This window comes from Macaca nemestrina, chromosome 1, assembly GCF_043159975.1.
Source record: "Macaca nemestrina isolate mMacNem1 chromosome 1, mMacNem.hap1, whole genome shotgun sequence".
NCBI lineage: Eukaryota > Metazoa > Chordata > Mammalia > Primates > Cercopithecidae > Macaca > Macaca nemestrina.
In genome coordinates, this window is record NC_092125.1 from 199,036,314 (window position 1) to 199,048,496 (window position 12,183).

The 12,183-nt window shown below is 45.0% G+C and overlaps 1 protein-coding gene across 5 annotated transcripts in view; it reads left to right on the plus strand.

The window, feature by feature from the left end:
• The window catches only part of LOC105494690 (DLG associated protein 3), a 64,943-nt gene that overhangs the window by 34,063 nt on the left and 18,697 nt on the right, over positions 1–12,183 (plus strand). For all 5 annotated transcript variants that reach the window (XM_011763358.3, XM_011763355.3, XM_011763360.3 and 2 more), the window contains 3 exons: positions 8,551–8,764; positions 9,032–9,345; positions 9,742–9,827. In XM_011763358.3, coding sequence (XP_011761660.1) covers positions 8,551–8,764; positions 9,032–9,345; positions 9,742–9,827 — 614 coding nt within the window. The remainder of the gene's footprint in view (positions 1–8,550; positions 8,765–9,031; positions 9,346–9,741; positions 9,828–12,183) is intronic.

Here is a 12,183-nt window from a genome sequence, read left to right on the forward strand (position 1 = left end):
GAATATTGGATGTATTTCCATTCATTAAGTTCTTCTTTGGTTTCTTTCAGTATTTATTTTATTTTTATTGTTATTATTATTTAAAAAAATTTTTTTTTTTTTGAGATAGAGTCTCGCTTTGTCGCCCAGGCTGGAGTGCAGTGGCATGATCTCAGCTCACTGCAAGCTCTGCCTCCCGGGTTCACGCCATTCTCCTGCCTCAGCCTCCCGAGTAGCTGGCACTACAGGTGCCCGCCACAACACCTGGCTAATTTTTTTTTTGTTTTTTTAGTAGAGACGGAGTTTCACTGTGCTAGCTAGGATGGTCTCAATCTCCTGACCTCGTGATCCACCCGCCTTGGCCTCCCAAAGTGCTGGGTTTACAGGCGTGAGCCACCATGCCTGGCCTATTTTACTTTTAATTTTTATTATACATTGACAAATTGTAGGTGTATATATTTATGGGGTACAAAGTAATGTTATGATTTATGAATACAATGTGGAATAATTAAATCAAGTGAATTGACATGCCCATCACCTCAAATACTTAAGTGATCTTAGGACACTTTAATTTCCTTGACTTCTTCCCTTCTTTTGTGGACTTATTGCCCAGTATTTTAGTTCTACCTTTTAACCTGTCAAATTAGTCTCCATTATTATTGTTACTTTTTATATTGTTAGCTCTTGATTATATATACTCACATCTCTACCTTTTTTACTCCTCACTTTACCCCCTTACATCTCATTGCTTCCTCCTATATTCTTGGTAATTTTTTCAGTGAATATCTGTTAGTAGCAAACGTGAACTTTAACAAAAAATATATTTTACCCATACTGTTTGATACAGTTTAGCTTATTGTGGGAATTCTAGCTTAACATTTATTTTCTCTCAGTGTTTTGAAGATACTCTTTTGTCATCTGTCTGTTGGTGCCGTTAAGGAGTCTACTGTCAACCCGATTGTCTTTGTAGGTAGTTTTAATTTCTCTCAGGTTGCTGTTGAGATCTTGCTTTGATTTTTATCATTCTGCAGTTTCACTATGATATGTTCATGTGTGTGCTCCATAGATCTGTGGATTCATGTTTTTCTTCAATTCTGGAAAATTCTCTCATGTTATAATTTGCATAGTATATCTTTTCCCCATTCTTTTACTTTCAACTGTTTGTGTTTCAGATTTAAGGTATGTCTCTTGTAGATGGCATCTAATGGTTTTTTTTTTTTTTTTTGCTTTATCTTATCACTATGCGTTTTGAATGAATGTTTTGTCCATTTGTGTTTTATTTTATTTATTTAATTTGTTTTTGAGGCAGGGTTTTGCTCTGTCACCTAAGCTACAATGTAGTGGTGTGAACATGACTCACTGCAGCCTTGACCTCCCAGGCTCAATCAATCCTCCCACCTCAGTTCCCCAAGTAGCTGGGACTAGAGACACATACCACCATGCCCAGCTAATTTTGTATTTCTGGTAGAGATGGGACTTCACTATGTTGCCCAGGCTGGTCTCAAAACTTCAAGGGACCCACCCACTTTGGCTTCCCAAAGTTCTGGGATTACAGGCATGAGCCTGCATGCCAGGCCTTCACATCTTAATGTGGTTATTGATGTGGTTGGATTGTCTCATATTATTTTTTGATCCTCTGTTCCTTCTTTACTGACTTCTTTTGCATTAAATCAGTAAATATTTTAGTGTACCATTTACATTTATTTGTTAATTTTTTACTATACAATTTGAGTTACTTTCTTAGTGATTGCACTAGGAATTACAATGTATATCCTAGCTTATCAAAATATAATTACAGTAAAATATAGAAGCATTGCTCTAATATAACTCATTTTCCCCCTTTGTGCTATTACTGTCATATATTACCTATATATGTTTTAAACCTAACACTTGTTATAAATAAACATTGGTATTATAATAAGTGTTTTGTGTAATCTTATGTCTTTTAAAGAGGTTAAGAGAGGAAGTGAGGAAAATATATTTATAGAGGCTCTTGTATTTACTCACATATTTACCATTTCTGGTGCTCTTTATTTCTTCTTCTGTATTTGAGTTACCATTGGGTGTTACTTTATTTTCCTTTTAGCCTGAAGGACTTCCATTAGTGCTTCTCATAATATAAGTCTCTTGGCAATAAATTATTCAGTCTACAATTATTCAGTAACATCTGGAAATGTTATTTTTACTTCGTCTTGGAAGAATAGTTTTGCTGGATATAGAATTCCTGGCTGACAGTTATTTTTCTTTCAGCACTTTGAATATACCATTCCACTGCCTTCTGGTGTTCATTGTTTTTGATGAAAAGTGAGTTGTTTCCCTCTGTGTGATGAATTGTTCTTCTTATGCGGCTATTAAGATTTTCTCTGTTTTCAGCTTTCAACATTTCAACTATAATTTGTGTGAATATGGATCTCTTAGTGTTTAGCCTACTTTAGGTTCATTGGGCTTCTTTGATCTCTAATGTTTTTTGTTTTTTAATTAAATTTGGTAGCTAGGCACAGTAGTGGGCACCTGTAGCCCTAGCCCCTTGGGAAGTGGGGGCAGGAGGATTGCTTCAGCCCAAGAGTTTGACCTGTAGTGCACTATGATTGTTATGATTGTGCCTGTGAATAGCCACTGCACTCAAGCCTGGGCAACATAGTGAGACCTCATCTCTAAAAAAAACCAAAAACCAAAAACCAAAAAACAAGAACAAAAACAAAAGGAAAGTTTTTGGCTACTGTCTCTCCAAATATCTTTTCTGCCCTATCTCTTCCTTTTTCTCTTTTTTCTCCTCCTCCTTTTGGAACTCCCATTACATGTATGGTGATATGCTTGATGTTGTCCCATAGGCCTCTGAGGTTGTGTTCATTTCTGTTTAATATTTTTTCTCTCCATTATTCATATTGGATAATTTATACAGATCCGCCTTCATGTTTACTGATCATTTATCATGTTGACCCCCTCTCCTGAATTTTTAATTTGTTACTATCCTCTTCAGCTCCAGAATTTCAATTTCTTCCTTTTTTAATCTCTCTCTCTTTGTTGTGATTTGTATTCAAGAAGTCATTGTTGTCATGCTTTCCTTTAAATCTTTAAACATGGTTTCCTTTAATTCTTTTATATATTCATAATAGCTGCTTTGTAGTCTTTGTCTGATAAATCCAACATTTGGGGATATGCATACCTTCTTGTTTAATTGCATGTCTCATAATTTTTTGTTAAATACTGAACATTTTAGCTAATATATTGTAGCAATTCTAGATTCTTATGTTTTCCTCTTGAAGATTGTTATTGCTTTATTTGTTTGTTAATCTGAATGAAATCTGTGAAATCTGTCTTCCCTACAGCATGTGGCCTCTAATGTTTCCATTCAGTTTTATTTCCTTCTTATTTTTATTTTTAAGCCTTGTTTCTTAGAGGGTTCCCCCATATCTGCATAGCTTAGTGTTCAGCCAGAGATTTTTCGGAGGTTGTACTCAAGAACCTCAAGCTAGTTAGACTTTCTCTCTGCCTATAGTTCTACGTGTGAGCTGGGGAGGGCAAAGTTCAGGTTGTTTTCAAACCTACCCTGGCTTTTACTCTTCACCAGACTCTTTTATTTCCCCTGCACACGTATATAGGCTCCATTCGTTAGGGATGTGTGGGTGGCTCAGGCTTCTCTGCTCTCTGCTGTGCATTCACCCAGCTTCGAGTTAACCCAAAATATGTGGAGAGCTTATTAAACTCCCCAGGTCTGTCTCACCCCCTGGAAGTTTCTGATAAATTCCTGGCTAGTTTGCCAGTCCATTGTTTGGCCCAAACATTGCTGAAACCCAGCCTAACAGTGCTGCTGGCCTTCCCCGTTCTTGATATTATAACTGACAATGCCCCAAATTAAGTGGAGCCCCCTGGCAGAGGCAGTGAAGCAGCTGATTTTTCACATGCGGCACCACGTTTGTTGAAGTATTGCAACTGATAGCGTTGGGGACCTGGTGAACGAGGGCAGCCTCAGGATACTATAGAGTCATGCTATTCTTACCCAAAGTTCAGTAATTTTTATGAATACATGTTTCTTTGTCATATGTCTTTTATTGATTTGCAGAGTGATAAAATGGTGGTTTTTGACAGTTTTGTCCTGCTTTAGAGTCTTATTTTCTTCTGTTTTCAGTTTTATCTTTTAAGTTTAGAACTTTTAAACATCGTTTAAAAGTTATTTTGTTTTAGCTAAGGTAGCACTAGCTGCTATAACAGAGAAATCTTGAATTCTCAATGGCTTAACCCAATAAAAGTTTGGTTTTTGTTTATGTCACAATTAGTATTTTCTATTGCTATGTAAGTTATCCCCAAATGTAGTGTCTTTAAACAATGAGTATTTATTGTCTCACAGTTTCTGTGGGTCAGGAACCTGAGTGCAGCCTGGCTGTGGGTGTGACTGGGTCAAGTGCCTCACAAAGTTGCAATCAAGGTTTTCGCCAAGGCTGCAGCATCTCAAGGCTTGACTGGGTGAAGATCTGCTTCCATGCTCACTCACATGGCGGTTGGCAGGCTACAGATTCTTGCTGGCTACTGACCAGGGACATCAATTTCTTCTATGTGGGACTCACTATAGGGCTACTCACAGCATAGCAGCTTGCCTCCCCCAGAGCAAAGGCTCTGAGAGAAAGAGAATAAGAAAAGGTGTCTAAGATGGAAGCCATGGTCTGTTTGTAACCTAATCTCAGAAGTGATATCCCATTGTGTCTGCCATATTCCATTCATTAGAAGTGGGCCAATAAGTCCAGTCTATACTCATGAGAAAGGGATTACACAAGGGTGTGAGTTCCAGGAGATAGAGATCATTAGGAGCTATGTCAGAGGCTGCCTCCCACATAGTACACTCACCTTCATTGGAAATTTATCTGTGAGAAGCACGAGCAGCTTAGGAGTGAGTTCCCCAGGAAATATTTTGCAGTTGCTTCTGTTAGAATATCCATGGTTTGGGATGATTTTATGTTAATTTTTAATTTTGGGGGTGTGGCCCATGAAGGTTCATGCAGATACACGGTACTGTAGCTGTGTGAGGACCAGCTTGTAGGTACAGACTCTTAGGGGATTTGCCTCTTTTCCCTTCCCGCCATCCCTGTACTTCAGACTAGCTTCCTTGTCATCAGCCTGTGGTGATGACTAATTTTTTTATTCTAGTCTACATTTTCATCAAAGGTTTCACTTTTCCTAACTTTATGCAGGTTCTCCTTTCCAATTCCATGCTTCATGTGGGCCCAAAGCCTTCCTCCTATGCCCAAGTGGGTGTTTAAAACTTAAGTCTTTACCAAAATGCTGAGACCAACAGCCCCTGCCCCCACTTCCCGCCTCCACTGGGCTGTTTGCAGCATTGGCTCATACAGTTAATATTCTGATTTTCCAGTCTCCTCTTTGCTTTTGTCCCCTGGGGACTTATCTCGCTTTCTTGTGAGCTCAGCTATGCATATAAAGCAACATTTGTTATATTTTATCCAATGTTTTGAAATGGGAGAGTTTTCTAAAGGTTATCTAAACTAAATAACACATGTAAAGTATACAGGATGTTGCCTGGCCCCCTGTTGGACCCACCAACTCTAGTCTGGACAATTTCCAATTAGACACAAAGCATTTTTACTGTAAATATGCCATGAGCTTGGAAATGGCTACTGATTCTCAGTCCGGTTTGGAGAAAGGCTAAGGATCTCATCCCAAGAGGATCCTTTGACTTTGACTCTCCTGTAAGTGGGTGTGGAGGGAAGCAGGGTGGATGGAAGTCAGTGCAGGGATAATAGGAACATTCATAGTACAATGTTATAGTTTTATAATTGTAAGATAGTAAAGATCAACTTGGGTGCAATATTTCTCTGAGAGTCTCTTGAGTCCGTGTTTCCCTTGTGTCCTGGTCTCCTGTTGGAACCCCAGAAGCTCCTCTTGGCCAGCTGAGCTGGCAGGTGTATGACCCCAGGGAATTGTTCACCCTCTTTTGTCTGCGTTGGATAGAATTGGTTGTGAATATTGCCTGTGGGTGGGATTTCAAGAGCTTCAGAACCCCAGGGAAAGAGGCACTTCTCATTCTGAGTGGTATTGTCACTGTGATTTAAGAGCCTCTTGTTGCTAATAATAGTAGCTAAAGTTTATTGAGCATCTACTGTGTGCCAGATATTATGCCTAGTGCTTTATACACAGAAGAGGGCTAGAGATACAGAAACATACTACAGAGTGACATTCCTTTCATCCCTGGTGTCTGGACTTGAGACCAGCGTGCTTTCTGCTAGGGTTAGATTAGCTCCCCTGTGCTCCAAGAGGGACACTCTGGGCTGCATTTGTTCTAGTTGGGGAGTGTCTTGAGCCTAGCCCAGAAATAGCAGGAGTTAGTTCAGTTCCTGTGTTTTAGGAAATACACTGGCAACTGTTGTCCTTGGTGCCCCAAAAGTACAGAGACAGAAAGACTGAGAGGTAGATGACAGAGCATCATGGTGAAAGCCACAACTGTCACACAAGTGTGGCTTGTGACAGTCAAGTATGAGATAATTTAACTTCTATGGGGTCTCGGATTGATTTTTCCATGGCCTGTGATTTCCATACACTTTAGAAAAAGCTTCAAAAAGTTCAGACAATTCTTCTTTTTAATTAGTGGGCCCACACTGAAACCACTGAATCTGAATCTCCAGCAAATTTGACTCTGAGCTTCTAAGCAGCCAAAGCAAGAGAGGTGTTTTGTTAACCCTGGGTTTAGATCCTTGGGGTGGGGGCCTGAGTTAATGTAGGTTTAACAAGCTCCCCAAGAGATTCTGTTGCTCAATCAGCCTTACGTGGGAGCCAGGAAGCATGACATTTAATTTCAGTTTTATCACTTACCAGCTGGGCATCCTTAGACAATTCATCTGCCCTCTCTGGGTCTTTTTGCCCATTAATAGATTGGAATAGAAATGGCTCTATTTGAAGTAGAATCCAGCAAAATCATGTTATGCTTTGGAGGCTGAATTATGGAAACATTGAGCTGCAGTTTACACATGGATCAGGCCACTCCTTTGAGCCTCTGTTGACTGCACATAAATATAATGCCATGAATCTTTCCTGGGAGATGTCACAAGATGCAGCCATGTGATACTTGCTGTTACATTTGCCATGGGATGCTGTCGAGGACCTTGTCCATGACGTCATCCAATGGACTCTACATAATCATCCACAGGGGATGACTGTCTCTTAGTCTCAGGGACAGGAATTGTTGTGGTTCTCTTCGGCATCTGGCCTGTGTTTACCAGGGAAGCCCTGAGACCTTTGCATGCCACTAGCTGAGGGCTTACTATGTTTTAGTACCTGTACCAAAAGCCTCACATATTTTTCTTTGAGTCCCCTCAATAGCCCTGTGAAGATGGTACCATTATCACTCCCATTTGACAGGTGAGCAAACTGAGGCCCCCAAACTTTAACTTCCCCAAGCCATTCTGCTAGGAAGTGGTAGAGCAAGCACTTGAATCTTGGAGAGGTCTCACTCATAGCCCATGCAGGCAACTCTGAGGCTATACTCCCTGATGCTTTGCCTGCTTGGAAGCTCAGGGTTAAATATGTGCCCATCTTAAGCAATGTTCAGGACTTTGTCACCTGTGTTCTGGGGGTAGCACTTACCTCTGGTAGCACCTTCTCCTGCCTGTACTTTTTCTTTGCACCAGTTTTCTCATGTAATGTGAATGAAGCTGCAACCTCTGTGGTATATTTAGTCTTCGTGTGGTGGTGTGCGGCACAGTTCCATGAACAAAATTTTTGTTTTGCTTTTTTTCATGCTTTAAATTTTTTTTTTTTAACACCATGGATTCTGCACCACCAAAATACCAAAAACAAAACCAAGAACCTCATCCAGCAATGGCTAAGCTTTCCTCAGTGGGGGAGGGTAGAGAAGGAGCCCACAGGTTAAGTCAGAACCCGAGTGAGTGGGTAGAAGGTGGGGGAAGGCTTGGGACACTGGTAGGTTAATAACTTTGCTCCATCACTTACCCATTAGTTTCCGTCCTGCCACTTGGTATTTTATATTTTATTTATATATATATATATAAAATATAAACATACATATAAAATATAAACATACATATAAAATACCAAGTGGCAGGACGGAAACTAATGGGTATATATATCAATTTTCAGTCAATTTTGTAATGTAATGGATTATAAATAATAAAACAAAAGGTGTCCTCCATGTAGTCCCCACCCCCGTACTGGGCAGGAGGGTGCATGCCAGGTCCCTGGTCCTCTCTGTTGGGGTCAGGTGAGAGAAACGTCAGGGGCTGGGACTAGGTGGAGAGGAAAACATGGTGGTCTGCAGCCGGGGGTGCAGCCAGACAGACACCTGGAAGAGGCATAGGTGGGGTGGAGGTGGGGGTGGGGGTGGGATATTTAGAGGAAAGACTGGGCCCCAAGACAAGCCTGGGGAGCTAGAATGGAGCAGAGATGACCCCATCTTTGTTTGCAAAGAGGGTTCCTTTTAGTTCAAACACGGAAGAGTCGCCCACAGCCTCTGCAGATATAGAGAGGTCTTCCTAAGGCAGAGCACCCCAGGGATTTCCACCCCCTTCCGGCACCTCGTAACTGTCCTCCCGACCCCCTGCCCTCCAGCTCAGCGATGAGTTGAACCAGCAGCTGGAGGCCGTGTGCGGGTCCGTGTTTGGGGAGCTGGAGTCCCAGGCCGTGGACGCCCTGGACCTGCCCGGCTGTTTCCGCATGCGGAGCCACAGCTACCTCCGGGCCATCCAGGCCGGCTGCTCTCAAGACGACGACTGCCTGCCTCTCCTCGCTACCCCTGCCGCTGTCTCAGGGAGGCCCGGCTCCTGTGAGTACACCTCCCTGCCCCTGGCCCGGCCCTAGGCTGGAGAGCGCCCTGGGTCCGGGTTCTGGCCACCCCCTCGACTGTGCTGTGACCCCGCGCAGATCGCTCGCTCCCGGGGTCGGATATAACGGGGAGAGCGTCCCTTGGCGTGTGTGCAGCAGCCGCTGCAGGGTCCCGTAGGGCCTCTTGGGGTGGGAGTCGGGCGCGGGCCCAGGGCCCAGGCAGGGCCACGAGCCTCACGCACTGCGCTTCTGCGCCCGCCGGCCACAGCCTTCAACTTCAGAAAGGCCCCGCCCCCCATCCCGCCGGGAAGCCAGGCCCCGCCCCGCATCTCCATCACCGCCCAGAGCAGCACGGACTCCGCGCACGAGAGCTTCACGGCAGCCGAGGGCCCCGCCCGGCGCTGCAGCTCCGCCGACGGGCTGGACGGCCCCGCCATGGGTGCGCGCACCTTGGAGTTGGCGCCGGTGCCGCCCAGGGCCAGCCCCAAGCCCCCCACACTCATCATCAAGACCATCCCTGGCAGGGAGGAGCTAAGGAGCCTGGCGCGGCAGCGGAAGTGGCGGCCGTCCATTGGGGTGCAGGTATGGAACGGGGAGGCGCCCACAAGGGCTCGGACCCTGGCGGGTTGGGGCTGGGGTGAGGGGCCGGAAGCGGCCTTCTGGATATATCGACCTTCTTCCTGGCTTCCCCTGAGCTGCAAGTGAGCCCCGTGCCTGGACATCGACGGGGCTGCTCCAGCCAGCCTCCGCCCACTCCCTCGTCCCTCGTCCTGGCTAATGGAGGGATGGAGGGCCGTGCCCAGTGGTTGCCACTTTGAGGCCTGTGACCGACCGCCTGGGTCTCTCATCTTGTTCAGGCAGATGGTCTTTGCTGGACCTGCCAGCTGGCTTGGGGCGCAGCCATTGCTAGCCATTCTCCCCGGGAAGGGTTTTCACCCTGGCTCGCCACAGCCACTGACTCCTCCACCCTGCCACCAGGTGGAGACGATCTCAGATTCAGACACCGAGAACAGGAGCCGGAGGGAGTTCCACTCCATTGGCGTGCAGGTGGAAGAGGACAAGAGGTAGGTCACGGTGGGACTGCCCAGGCTTTGTTGGGGGAGAGGAAGAGAGAGAGGGCTACATAGTGTCCCCACTAGCCCAGTCTCCCTGCACATCCTCTTTTCCTGGAGGTGAGACCAAGCCTTTTTATAGAGGGTGGTCAGAGCAGCCACAGAGGCTGTCCACAGAGATGTCACCAGGGGAGTCATCAAACCTAGAGTTCTTGTGCCCATGCCCACCCCAGGTGCTCAGAGTCAGACGGGAGATACACAGCAGTTGCAGGGAAGAAGAGGATCGGAGAGGTTACATGTAGGTGCCGAGCAGGACTCCAGCAATTGTCCTTTCCAGGGGATGACAGGATCTGCCAATCCCTTATTACATCCTGTGGTGTACAAGTATGTGAGCTCAAAAAGAAACAAACAGGAAGATTGCCTCTCAGGGGCCCCTGGCAGATATAACACTCCTCCTCACTTGGCTCACACAAGCATTTAACCAGTCGGGGGTACCTATTACATGCCTGAGTCTGTGGTGTACCCGAGATAGTACAATTACCAGCAGCCACTATTCTGGCATTAGGTGGCCTCAGAAACATTGACTCCTTAATTTTCACGGAAGAATTAGCATTGCCAGCTCTGGAGAGGATACCAGAAAGAAGCCTCTCTGTTGTTGGGTGCCTATGGGGAGAAAGAGTGTCTGGGAACTTGCCAGGGGCTGGCCATCATGGTTTCATGGTATTCTGAGCTTCCCAGGCATACGACTAGAGGAATAAAACTAGTCTCCCAGGCCGGGTGCGGTGGCTCACGCCTGTAATCCCAGCACTTTGGGAGGCTAGGGTGGGCGGGTCACTTGAGGCCAGGAGCTCAAGACCAGCCTGGCCAACATGGCAAAACCCCATCTCGACTAAAAATACAAAAATTAGCTGAGCGTGGTGGCACACTCCTGTAGTCTCAGCTGCTCGAGAAGCTGCGGCACGAGGATTGGTTGAACCCAAGAGCCTGAGGTCGCAGCAAGCTGAGATTGCACCACTGCACTCCAGCCTGGGTGACTGAGCGAGACCGTCTCAAAAAAAAACCCAAAACACAAAAAACTAGTGTCCCACTAGCAGTGGTTCCTCATAGCTCTATTCCTAGTTGCCGTCCTTCGCCCAGATTTCCCCAGCTATTTCTGGGATGTCCTTGGGATGTCTTGTGTTTGTGTCTGATCAGGTCTTTCTGGTGTTCCTATGGGATTCACCATTTTTCTCAACTTCTGCTTTGGCTCCCTGAAGTTCTGTATGCTCCTGGGGCTATAAATGCCTTCATCGAGGGTGGCAGAATGCTGCCCTGGTTGCCTGCATGACTTCTAAAGCTGCTGTCCTCCAAACTTTTACTGTGCCACAAAGATTTCAGAAAAATACCATTTTGTGGCAAACCCAATTTGCAAATCTGTGACTTGAATTACAGAGAGATGGGATAGGAGTCATGGACGGATGCAACTCTATGGTATGAATCCTGCCCACCCCCAACTCTAGTGCTATCCCATGGACCACCAAGCCCACTCACTCCCTTTAGAGGCTTTTTGGTTCCCTGTCTAGTTAGGTCCAAGGGGGTAGGAGGTCCCCCCATTCCTCCTAATAACCCTTGAATCTTGGGAAGAGTGCTGCAGGCCTTCTAGCTGAGACTCTTGCTAAATCAGCAAACTCTTGTCATTCATTCGTTGATTCATTCATTCGTTGATTCATTCATTCATCAGATACTTACTAAGCACGTGTTGTATGATAGCTCCTATGCACTGTGTTAAATGCTTCAGGAAACATCAAAGACATGACTCCTGCCCTCACAGAAGTTATGGCCTAGGGGGAAATCAAGGCAATGAATAATCCTTGACTAAAAATATGACTACATATTATGATATAATAGGTAGTGGAATATTATTGCACATTATGTGGGAATATGAAAGAAAAAGAGGAGATAAGAGAGAAAGGACCTTATTTAGATTAAGCAGGTGACATTTAAGCTGAGACTCGAGGATTGACTAAGAACTCTCAGGTGATGCCTGGAGGGAAAAGCATTCTGGGGAGAGGGACTAGCATATGTGGAGGTGTTGGGGCAGGAAAGAGTTTAACATGCATCAGGAACTGAAAGAATGTCGATGTGGCTGGTGTGGAGTGGGGCAGGGGAGTGGGGAGGGAGTTAATTGGAGAACAGGCAGGGGGCAGGTTATGCAGAGCATGGACATAATAAGGACTTGGAATCTAATTATGAGTAATGAGTAGCCATGAAAAGGTTAAAAAAGGAGTGTAACATGATCTAACTTATGTTCATGAAAGATCACAAGCTGCTGAGTGGAGAATGAATTAGAAGAAAGTAATAGTAGAAACGAGAAGGCTAGTTAGGAGAA